This window comes from Vicia villosa, unplaced genomic scaffold (assembly GCF_029867415.1).
Source record: "Vicia villosa cultivar HV-30 ecotype Madison, WI unplaced genomic scaffold, Vvil1.0 ctg.002649F_1_1, whole genome shotgun sequence".
Taxonomy (NCBI): domain Eukaryota; kingdom Viridiplantae; phylum Streptophyta; class Magnoliopsida; order Fabales; family Fabaceae; genus Vicia; species Vicia villosa.
Window position 1 is genome coordinate 135984 of NW_026705994.1, and position 13167 is coordinate 149150.

General features: G+C 32.1%; 1 protein-coding gene across 1 annotated transcript; it reads left to right on the forward strand.

The window, feature by feature from the left end:
• Positions 1–3787: 3787 nt before the first annotated feature.
• On the forward strand, positions 3788–4471 carry LOC131639471 (protein MAIN-LIKE 1-like). Its single transcript, XM_058909968.1, has 3 exons — positions 3788–3979; positions 4061–4156; positions 4238–4471. The coding sequence occupies exons 1-3, from the start codon at positions 3788–3790 to the stop codon at positions 4469–4471; spliced, it is 522 nt and encodes a 173-aa protein (XP_058765951.1).
• The last annotated feature ends 8696 nt before the right edge of the window (positions 4472–13167 follow it).

Consider the following 13167-nt stretch of genomic DNA (forward strand, 5'->3'; position numbering starts at 1 on the left):
TCTTAAAAATAATTATAGATAAACGTAGATCTAACACAGGAAATCATATAATAAAATCAAAGATAATGTTTAGAAAACACAAATCGTTCTAAAAAAACACAAATCCTTATAAAAAACACAAATCGTTCTACATTTATGATAATAAACAAACAAAAAAAACGTAGATCTAAACTACAGAAAATCACAAGTAGATCTTGAAAAGAATTATAGATAAACATAGATCTAACACAGAAAATCTTATAATAAAATCGAAGATAATGTTAACAAAACACAAACCGTTCTAAAAAAACACAAATCATTCTAAATCTATGATAATAAACAAACACAAAAAACGTAGATCTAAACTACAGAAAATCACAAGAAGTAGATCTTAAAAATAATTATAGATAAACGTAGATCTAACACAAAAAATCATATAATAAAATCGAAGATAATGTTTAGAAAACACAAATCGTTCTAAAAAAACACAAATCGTTTTAAAAAAACACAAATCGTTCTAAATCTATGATAATAAACAAACATAAAAAACGTAGATCTAAACTACAAAAAATCACAAGAAGTAGATCTTGAAAAGAATTATAGATAAACGTAGATCTAACACAGAAAATCATATAATAAAATCGAAGATAATGTTTACAAAACACAAACCGTTCTTAAAAAAAACACAAATTGTTATAAATCTATGATAATAAACAAACACAAAAAACGTAGATCTAAACTACATAAAATCACAAGAAGTAGATCTTAAAAAGAATTATAGATAAACGTAGATCTAACACAAAAAATCATATAATAAAATCGAAGATAATGTTTAGAAAACACAAATCGTTCTAAAAAAACACAAATCGTTATAAAAAAACACAAATCGTTCTAAATCTATGATAATAAACCACCACAAAAAACGTAGATCTAAACTACAGAAAATCCCAAAAAGTAGATCTTAAAAATAATTATAGATAAACGTAGATCTAACACAGGAAATCATATAATAAAATCGAAGATAATGTTTAGAAAACACAAATCGTTCTAAAAAAACACAAATCGTTCTAAATTTATGATAATAAACAAACAAAAAAAACGTAGATCTAAACTACAGAAAATCACAAGTTGATCTTGAAAAGAATTATAGATAAACATAGATCTAACACAGAAAATCTTATAATAAAATCGAAGATAAAGTTAACAAAACACAAACCGTTCTAAAAAAACACAAATCATTCTAAATCTATGATAATAAACAAACACAAAAAACGTAGATCTAAACTACAGAAAATCACAAGAAGTAGATCTTAAAAATAATTATAGATAAACGTAGATCTAACACAAAAAATCATATAATAAAATCGAAGATAATGTTTAGAAAACACAAATCGTTCTAAAAAAACACAAATCGTTTTAAAAATACACAAATCGTTCTAAATCTATGATAATAAACAAACATAAAAAACGTAGATCTAAACTACAAAAAATCACAAGAAGTAGATCTTGAAAAGAATTATAGATAAACGTAGATCTAACACAGAAAATCATATAATAAAATCGAAGATAATGTTTACAAAACACAAACCGTTCTTAAAAAAAAACACAAATTGTTCTAAATCTATGATAATAAACAAATACAAAAAACGTAGATCTAAACTACATAAAATCACAAGAAGTAGATCTTAAAAAGAATTATAGATAAACGTAGATCTAACACAAAAAATCATATAATAAAATCGAAGATAATGTTTAGAAAACACAAATCGTTCTAAAAAAACACAAATCGTTATAAAAAAACACAAATCGTTCTAAATATATGATAATAAACAAACACAAAAAACGTAGATCTAAACTACAGAAAATCACAAGAAGTGGATCTTGAAAAGAATTATAGTTAAACATAGATCTAACACAGAAAATCATATAATAAAATCGAAGATAATGTTTACAAAACACAAACCGTTCTAAAAAAAAACACAAATCGTTCTAAATCTATGATAATAAACAAACACAAAAAACGTAGATCTAAACTATAGAAAATCACAAGAAGTAGATCTTAAAAAGAATTATAGATAAACGTAGATCTAACACAGAAAATCATATAATAAAAACGAAGATAATGTTTAGAAAACACAAATCGTTCTAAAAAAACACAAATCGTTCTAAAAAAACATAAATCGTTCTAAATCTATGATAATAAACAAACATATAAAACGTAGATCTAAACTACAGAAAATCACAAGAAGTGGATCTTGAAAAGAATTATAAATAAACGTAGATCTAACACAGAAAATCAATAATAAAATCGAAGATAATGTTTACAAAACACAAACCGTTCTAATAAAAACACAAATCGTTCTAAATCTATGATAATAAACAAACACAAAAAACGTAGATCTAAACTACAAAAAATCACAAGAAGTAGATCTTAAAAAGAATTATAGATAAACGTAGATCTAACCTAGAAAATCATAAAATAAAATCGAAGATAATGTTTAAAAAACACAAATCGTTCTAAAAAAACACAAATCGTTTTAAATCTATAATAATAAACAAACACAAAAAACGTAGATCTAAACTACAGAAAATCACAAGAAGTGGATCTTAAAAAGAATTATATTTAAACGTAGATCTAACACAGAAAATCATATAATAAAATCGAAGATAATGTTTAGAAAACACAAATCGTTCTAAAAAACATAAATCGTTCTAAATCTATAATAATAAACAAACACAAAAAACGTAGATCTGAAAAAGTACACTAAAAAGTAGTGATAGATTTGGAAGAAAAAGAGATCGAAAGTTACCTTCGAAAACCGCCATTTCTGGAACCGTCTTTCTGTTTGAGTCTCTGGATGATTCGCCGGTTGAGTTTCTGGTTCTGATTAAATAGATTCATCTTCTCTTTTATATTATAGAAGAAAACAGAGATCTCCATCCTGGCGCTTCGTTTTCTATACTTTGTTTCTCTATTTGAGTATTTTTTGTGAAGAAAATTGTGAGGTTCTTAGTTGTTTTTTTCACGCTGTTTCACTTTTGGTTTGGAAAAAAACTGAACAAAACTAATACATAAGAAGCTACTAAGAAAAATACAAAGAAGAACTAATTGAGGCATAAGAGACTACTTGGAAAAATACGAAGAAGAACAAAATTAAGAAGAGGAGACGACTGCGGTTTCATGTTGGAAAAATACGAAGAAGAATAAAAATTAGTAAGATGAGACAGCTGTAGTTTCATAGTTAGGGTTTCTTCTAAAAATAAGTATTGGGTTTTTTTCAACCCGAATTTTATTGGGCCGAATGGAAAAAATGCCTTCTTATTTATTCAAGAAAAATTTTACTTTGTACCCCTACATTTGCCCTTGTACCCCTACAGTAAAAAATTTTGGACGAAATTACCCTCATATAAATACGTAATTTTATTTATATTTTCACCTTTTCACCATTTGCAAACGAAAACACTCTAAAAACTTTCCAAAGCACAAACCGGAGCAATTCGTGGAAGGCATCCGGTTCGCATTTCGTACACACTGGAACAGTTGAGGTAAGAGTTCCGGTTTATAGAAAACACACCGGAACACATTATAAAAGTGTTCCGATTCACACACAACACACACTGGAACCCTTTAGAAAAGTCTTCTGGTTCGCTTACATCATACCGGAACGCTTTTGTGATCTGTTCTGGTTTAGCAATACCCATACCGGAACGCTTTTGTGAACTGTTCTGGTTCACAATAATAACACACCGGAACACATTTTTGAAGTATTTCGATTTTGATTTTTTCTGTTTTGTTTAGATCAGAAACATGTGCACACTCGGACCAGACGGGAGGCCTACAAGCAGACCCCGCCGCATAGCAGATGAAGCTGGTCCCTCTGTACCAGTTCCGCCACCCCAGGAACCACCACAGCCAGCTAGGTTTCCTGAAGGACCTTCGGATAGATCATTACTTGTTCGATACGAGGATCACGTTGCTCGTCGTATATGGTTCGGGGAGGTCCTATTTTATTCTATTTTTAATAAATTTTAAAATTTATTTATTTTTATATTTTATAATGTGTATTTTTTGTATTTTCAGGAAAGAGGTCCTAAAAAGGAGCTCAAAGTCGCATGTCATGGGACGAAGCTTCAGGATCGAGTGCCTCAGATGCTCCCACCAGAGATGGAGGCTTTCGTGTGTACCTCAGGTCTTACTAGTCTTCAGAGAACTAGCCTGACCAAGATAGATATTAACCTTGTATCAGCATTTGTGTAGCGGTGGCATATTGAGACATCGTCATTTCACATGCCATTTGGTGAGATGACGATTAATTTGGATGATGTTGCCAGTCTGCTGCACTTGCCGATTGGAGGTTTGTTCTGGTATCCCGAGGAGAATGTCACCGAGGAGATGGCTGTTGAGCTCGGCATCCAGTATTTAGGAGTGGAGAGGGGTGTGATGGCCAAACATGTGCGTGATTGTAAAGGAGCTTATTATTCACTACAGTAGTTATATGATAGATTCATGGAGTATCGTGCTTCCAGTAGTTGGATTTTTGTGACCAGGGCATATCTTTTGATGTTGGTGGGTTCTACGATTTTTGCCGACAAGACTTTCACTCTTGTCGAGGCCCGATATTTATTGTTGTTTAGAGACCTAGGTAGACTTTATGCTTACATTTGGGCATCTGCTGCATTGGCCACTCTGTATAGACATCTTGGAGATGCATCTATGTTTAGTTGCAATCAGTTAGGTGGATATCTTACCCTTCTACACGTATTTATGTTATTTTAATTTGTAATCCTTTGATTAATTGTGTGTTAATTCATATATATTTATTTATATTCTTAAATATATGTATAGTAATTTATATGTTATATTTTCATGTGATAACAGTGTTGGATTCATGAGTATTTTCCTACACTTGGAAGGAAAGGAGAGAATTGCCGTCCATATGAAAATCTTGGGCTTCCTCGAGCGATGAGATGGTCCTACAGGCAAGGAGCCATGAAGGTGGATCAGTTGAGACCAGTTTTGGACCAGTTGACACCTACAGACGTCATATGGCGCCCATTCGAGGATCACAGATGTCACCTTCCTTTTGACGAGTTATCTCTGTACAAAGGTTTTCTTGTCTGGGGTGACATACATGTGCCATACTTACCTGACAGGTGTCTTCGTCAATTTGGTCTTCGTCAGTATATTCCTCCTCCACCTCCTGCTGATACGTTGAGTGATGATGACATTGCTGTGGAGTGGATTGGCTATAACCAGAGAGTGGTCGATGTGGTTAGAGACACCACACCAGTGGCATACCCCTATGAGACAGTTGATGGATATTTACGGTGGTATTACCGTGTGTCGCATCCTCAGTTGGTGCCGCCCCCACCTAGTGCACGTAGAGAGGTTTCAGTTCCTGTCTTTGATGGAGGACCCGCCGATATGGATTGGGCTCGTGCTTCCTCATTGGTTCACCTCTATCTCTGAAAGGTAGAGGCAGAGGAGGATGATATAGCGTTTGCTTATTTGTTCGAGGTTTTACGCATTGCTCGTGAGCATTGATTATTGTTGTATATTATGGATTATTTTAGTTTTATTTGTTACCCTTTGAGATATTATGGATTATTTTATGTTTTATTTTGTACTTTATTTTGGGTTTTATTTGAATGGATAAGATTGCACAAATACATTTCGTGGATAAGATTGCACTGATAGTGGATAAGATTGCACTGATAGTGGATTGCTTGGATAAGATTGCACTGATAGTGGATAAGATTGCACTGATAAAGGATTGCTTGGATAAGATTGCACTGACAGTGGATTGCATGGATAAGATGGCCTATAAATAGGGGTTAATGGTTTTGAGAAAAAAATATCATATTTTCAAAATGTCTCTTTATAATTTTATGGTTGACACAATTGTTTATTTTTCTGGAACTAAGGTTCCCATGAAGTTTCCCATACCTGACGGATGTGGGACTCTAGAGGCGTTGACAAGTTAGTTGAATGAAAAATTGCCTAAAACTGATAACAGACTGGTGAGTAAAATTTCGTACCGTGAGAACTGGAGCATGGACGTTGATGGGAGGGTAAGTTATAGCGTTGTGGAGTTGAAGTGCGATGCTGATATGAAAGACATGTGGAAATCACACCGGCGTAAGATAACTAAGGGGCCGATCGAGTTTGAGGTGAACCTAACAAGGTTTGCTGACGATGTCCTGAAGATGCTGGTGCGTCCAGAATCGTCTGCAAGAGTCTAAGTTTTAATGTTGTATTTTCTATGTTTTACTGTTAATGTTTTATGTTCTATGTTCTATGTTTTAATGTTCTAAGTTCTATGTACTCGAAAAAAAAGTAAAATAAAAACTTCTTTCAAGATGTTCTTAGTTAAAATAATACATGTAATAAACGTCACCTACTCTAAAACAACATTTGATGGTAACATAGGCGAAAGATGTAGCCAATGTTGAAGACGTCCTGCAAATCCTAACATCCAAGATGTCGCCGCTTGATAACGAAACTCCTTCCAATCTAACGTGACTGATGGCAGTGGGAAGCCTTCTTTCATATTAACCTGATTACATAACATAAAAATAAATGATTAAATATATATATATATATATATATATATATATATATATATATATATATATATAAAGGTTACCCGAATCCAATGATTCTTGCTGACAAGGCCAATGCAATATGTTGGAGCACTTGGAGAAAATTTTGTTGTCATGGGAAAAAAAGTCAAGTACGGGTTACCTAAATGCACAAGAATGACGTTATACCGGTTCACTATCAAATAGCCCATCTCTGGTAGTGACAACCATTTCTCTTGGTTCTTTGATTGTGAGTGCATCTTTGACTGTGATTGCTTCTTGGAAGTTTGTGATGCTTGCGATTGTATTTGTGAAGATTGAGACGCCTGATCAGCATACTCAAAACCTGAAGTATCCCTATAAACATCATATCCAACTGGTTTCTTCCCTTTCCTCTTCACTCCTTCTTTAGTTTTTATTTTCTCAGGTGGTGGACACAATGAAGTTGTTGTGAGGTATGCAATTTCACAAACCCTACTTTTCAATGCTCTTTTTCCAACAACATCTAGTGATTTAAACCTTCTCCACAATTCATCAATTGCATTACTCATATCCACCTCTGAACCAGCTTCCTCATCTAAAGGCAACTCATCTTCCATAGATAGTATCCTCCATTGAAGATGAACACTTTCTATTGGTAATGGGATTCCAACAACAATCAATTTTCTCATCTCACAAGCACAAGGGAACCCATAACTTGTTCTCATAGTACAACCACATTGTTCCCTACTATTTAACACATAATCAAGTCTCAATAACTCTTCAGCAATGCGTCTCAAAGCCGATCTCGATACCGAACCACGCAAATTACCATAAAATGGACTAATGTGTGTGTGCTCAACCTCATAAAAACTTTTTTGAAATGAAGCTCGAATGTTACCTATTTGTATTTTTAGGTTAGAATTCATAGCTTCCCAAACTTTTACCATGTCACAAAGACTGTTCCCTATCATCTGCTTTAGCTTCCAATGTGCAGACTCAACCCTAAAAAAAATTAAGTTTAAAAAAAATTAAGTTTAAAAAAAACAACACTTTAAAAATTAATACGTACTAAAAAGACTAAGAATTATGACATACCGATTAGTCGTGGTGTTACCAAAATGAAGCACGCGATCAATCCATGCGCCTACAAATCTTTGCTTATGTGGGATCAACCAAGTGTTTTTTCATGTAATCGAGGAAGTCACTACAAGCAAAGCATGCTTGCTCAAGATATTGCAACCTTACACCATACTCAACCTCATTACTAGCCCATACAACATCTTTTCACAATGTGTTTATCGTCTCTTGCATGTATTTCATCACATATTCCTTGCATTTCATCCCAACATTTTTGTTAATGTGAAAACGACATAGCAAGTTATGTGTTGTAGGAAACAAAACTTCAATTGCTTTCATCAAAGCAAGATCTCTATCCGTCAAAATCACTTATGGACCCACATCATTTTTCACAAACAAGTGCTTCAGCTTATCCAAGACCCAATAATAACTCTCTGTCTGCTCACACTCCATATAAGCAAATGAAACCGCAAATGATAACTCGGTCGATGTCATGCCAACTATTTCAAAAAGAGGTTGTCTATATTTGTTAGTCTTATATGTGGCGTCCATAATCAAGACAATGGGAAAAAGATTCAACAACTTTACCGAATCTGGATGAGCCCAAAAAATATCTCTCACAACTTCCGAATCATCCATTTTCCTACTCCAATAAACATAGTTCGCCTCCTCTATAAGCTTAAGCAAATGTTGTATCTCACTTCTTGGACCTCTTATCTCTGCTTCTATCACACTCTTATGCTTGTATATTTGGGTGATCCGAGTGACATTTTCAGGATCTCGCTCTTGCAAGGAAATCAATATGTGTCTAGGCGGAACATGTCTCTTTGTCAAATCAGCAACATGTTGTTTCTCATCTATTGTCAACCTACCAACAAAAGAATGACCTTCCAATCTATCTGGTAAACCATGATTATGAACTCCACATTTTACATCAACCTTCCATCCAGACCCATCTTTTGCCGGTGTCGACCTAATTTTGAATGGACATCCACGTCTCTTAGTAGCACTTTGAGTCTCACTTTTATCCTTATATTTCCCCCCTTTATTGCACCCAAATATCACTTTGTTGCTTCTTCTTCTTTTGCCTGTTTCGGCGTCCGAACGGGTGATAATAACGGTCACTTTATTATTGATTCCAGTCTCTTTAACCCATCGGATAACCTCTTCCCGTGTGACAAATCTTTGTGAAGTACTGAAAGCATCGGTGGTTTCTACAGTTATCTCGTTTTTTTTTGACAAATATGGAGCGGAATTTCCATACCTGAAAAAAATATAAAATATTCAAAAAATGAAAAAATAACATAAAATATTCAAAAAATGGAAAAAAGCATTCCGGAAGACTTTAATAAAAGAGTTCCGAAAAAGTACACCGGATAACATTGCCCAAGTCTTCCGGTTTGATAAAATGCATACCGGAACACTTTGATAATGTGTTCCGGTTTGGTTTTCATATTTCCGGAACAGTTTAAAAAAGACTTCCGGTAGTCTTTTTCTATGAACCCGAAGACTTGGAGAAAGAGTTCCGATTTGTAAATTTGCATACCGGAATACTTACATAAAGTGTTCCGAAAAAGACGCTCGTAGGGGTGCAGTTTCCAGATTTGTTTGACTTTTTGACTTAATGATAAAAGTAAAATGGTAAAATAGTTAATATCTTTTGAGGATAAAATTGACATTTTTTAAAAATTGTAAGGGTACATGGACAAGTGTAGGTGTACAAAATAAAATTTTCTTATTCAAGTTTTATTTTTAAGGGTTAAATATATAAAATCCCCCTGTAATATTAGCGAGATTCGGTTTAGGCCCCTGTAAAAAATTTTTTTTTAAAAACCCCCTCGTAATTTCCAGATTCCGTCAAATAAGTCCTCGATTGCCAGATTCCATGAAAGAATCTTTTATTTTGCCTACGTGGCAGTCCACCGTGGCATTATTAAATTTTTAATTAATTTTTTACATCTATGTGGAATTTTTTTTAAATTTTTAATTACATATTATTTTTTTTCTTACAATTAATATTTTTTAAGAATTACTATTTTAATTTTATTAATATTTTTTATGATAATTTATGAATTATTATCAAAATTTTAAATTGGATCCAAAGCCCAATTAGACTTACATAGTAGCCCAACACCTAAACATTTAAAATATATTGTGAAAATGAAGTTTATATACACTTTCATTTTATCTTAAACTTTCGATGTGGGACTGTTTCAGCAAATATATAACTCATCAATGCCATCGTTATCACCCAAGCCCCACACATGGCTTCTCCATGTTCATCATCATGGCTTGAATAGGTAGTTGTCGAAGGAATTTACATTCCAGAAATGGCTACTGCAATAGCTTTGTGAACCAAGTATCTTATATTACATTAACACTTATCTTACCACATTAAAAAAGCTTAAGGAGTCCCACCTTGAATTTCTCATACATGCATATTTTGTGTATGCATATTCTGTGTATGCATATTCTATATTCCATTAACCATATATGTACAAACAAGTAACTCATTGAGATCTGAAAGCTTGAAAGCACGGTTTCAGCACCTTGAAAGCTTCATAGCTACAATATGACAATTCCCTATGCATATCCATCCTTCTCCTCCTAATATTTGCACATTCATGGGATCAGAAATGAAAACAATGTTCATGTTTGTTAGCCACGATGTTTCGAAAATGAAAGTTTCTCCATTTTGTTTTAGTTTTGAGTTTATATAATCATAGATATTTGATATGTTGTATAAGAGACCAGGTAGCATTTCTATCACAGGCCACTTTGCTATAAGTGTGTTTATGTTTAGCTTCCAATAGTGGATTGTAGTGAAAAGAATAATCGCCAAAATAATTTCTACAGCACCAAACAAAGCCATTATGCTTGCTGTAGTTTATTAAACAAACAGAAGAAAAAATATTGAAAATGGATGAAACGACGGTGATGGCATGACAAGGTATGGTGGCTGTGAGTAAATGAGTTCCAAAGTTTCATGGATCATCACCAACAAATTGTCAAATATGTTCCTACAACCTCTGCTATAACTGTATCATCACCAACAAATAAACATAGACAGTTGGGCACCAAAAGTTCATGAAGGGACAAAATAGTTTCTCATGGTGTGTGGATAAGAGAGTGACTCATCTTGACATGTATATATTCTCATCATAATTTAATATTCTACTCTTTTATCTTTTATGTAATCATAACTATTTAATTAATGTCATGATACCAACTCAATAATTTGCCACACACACCTACCCTTCTATCTCTCTGGCTTTTTAGTATATACACTTCACGTTCTTTATCAAATCACTCATGTACAAACAGTAGAGAACTGATTGAGTTGTTAGCAGGAGTTAGTTTTGGACTAGCAAAGATGATTAATGGTGTAATTGAATGGAAGATGATATTCTGGGAGTCCCACATCGACATTTTGAAAAAAAATTCAAGAGTTTATAAATGAGTGTATCACTACAAATTTTAATTCAATGTAAATTGGGCTGCTAGTTAAAATAACATGGTTCCAGGCCCAATTGTATAATTTTAATAATTAATATATAAATTTAAAAAAATTATTTAACGAAATAATAAAAATAAATATTAACGAAATAAAAAGTTACATAATTAAAAAAAACACGTGGATTTTTATAATTAATTAAAAAATATAAAAAATTCCACCTAGACTGCCACGTCACAAATAAAATGGAATCTAAAGTCAAATAGTGTGCACGGGGGCTATATTGAGAGAATCTGAATATTACAAGGAATTTCTTACAAAAAAAACTTTACCAGGGGCTAAAATCAAATTTCATTACAGGGGGTTTGTATATTTAACCCTATTTTTAAACTTAGTTATTTTAATGTCTTTTATTATATCTTTTAATTATTTTCTTTATTTATTTATTTCCGTTGGATTGTCACATCACATTCCACCTTGGAAAAACTCACAAATGACCATTAAATTTCCAACTTTTTCTATGTTAGGACTTTGCAGCTATTTAGTTCTTCAATCTTATTTATAATTTTATAATTCTTTTAGTAATTGATAATAGATTGGATTATAATATTAATTATTCCGAAATCAAATATTGTTCACTAATTAATTAACTAATAATTTAATTTAACATTTTAGATTAAATATGGATTTTTCTTTTAAATACAACTTTTATTTTTAGTTCATTTCAAATTTTCTATAAATAATAGTCTATAAAACTTTTATTTTAAATTCATTTTAAAATTTCTTTTAAATTTTAGTCAGTATAAATTTTCTGCTAATAATTTTAGTTACGGTTTAATAATTTAATTTTTATTAATTTATCTATAACTTCAATTTAAGATTAAATTGTTAAATAAAAATTAAGTAATTAAATAGAAAAGGTTAAATTATAGATTAAATAGATATATCAATGATATTATTTTCAATCCATCTATACCATATTTAACAGTAATGATTATATTTGTTAAAAATTGAAAGCAGAAAAGCTATCTAGCTTGTTTTTAAATAATACAATATATATAGGACATTTAACTTCATCATTTTTTACTAAATAAATGTTTGATTTCGGCTAGTATCTAACACTAACACTAAAATGTGTCATTACATTCTATTTTATTATTTTATTAAAATACTGATAAAAAAAAAACTTATATGTCTACACAAATAAGTTCATTTCATATCTTAGAATTATTTGAGAAGTCTTGGTTGTTTTGATATATAATTGTGATTATAAACTCACTAATAACTATAAGTATGTAAAAATAACTATTTATCAAATCACCAACATAATAAATTCAATACGACTAATAACTATAAATATTTATAAATATTATTTTAAATATTTACTGATAATAAAAAATTAAGCATGATCATTTTAACAAAATAGATATTGTGGTGATAATGACCCGTGAAATAAGAAAGTTCATATCATTTTTCTCTTACTGTATTCGGCAAACCCGTTACAAAATCCATAAAAATGCTATCTCATTTCCATTCCGGAACTTCCAACAGCTGCATTAATCCAGCAGGCTTCTGATGTTCAACTTTCGATTTCTGACAAGTCAAACATGCATACACAAACTGAGCTATGTCACGCTTCATTCCAGACCACCAAAACAAATTCTTCAAATCTTGATACATCTTTGTAGCTCCTGGATGAACACTCAAATTGCTCCTATGACCTTCCTCAAGAATAGCTCTCTTCAAATCCACATCATCCGGAATGCAAATCCGATTACAAAATCTCAACACACCATACGCATCCAACTTGAAATCACTATTCTCAACTTGATCGATTCCCATCATCGAATCTACCAATTTCACATCCAACTTTTGAGCTTCCTTGATACTATCCAGAGAATCATTGTCAATCTTCAACATACCCAATCAATCACTCTTAGGCGTCACTTCGCATATCAAACTCATATCTCTTAATTGCTCAATCAATTCCAACTCCTTAACCATCATGGTCGACATATGCAAAGTATTTCGGCTTAAAGCATCAACCACAACATTAGCTTTTCCTGGATGATAATTCAAACCAAAGTCATAGT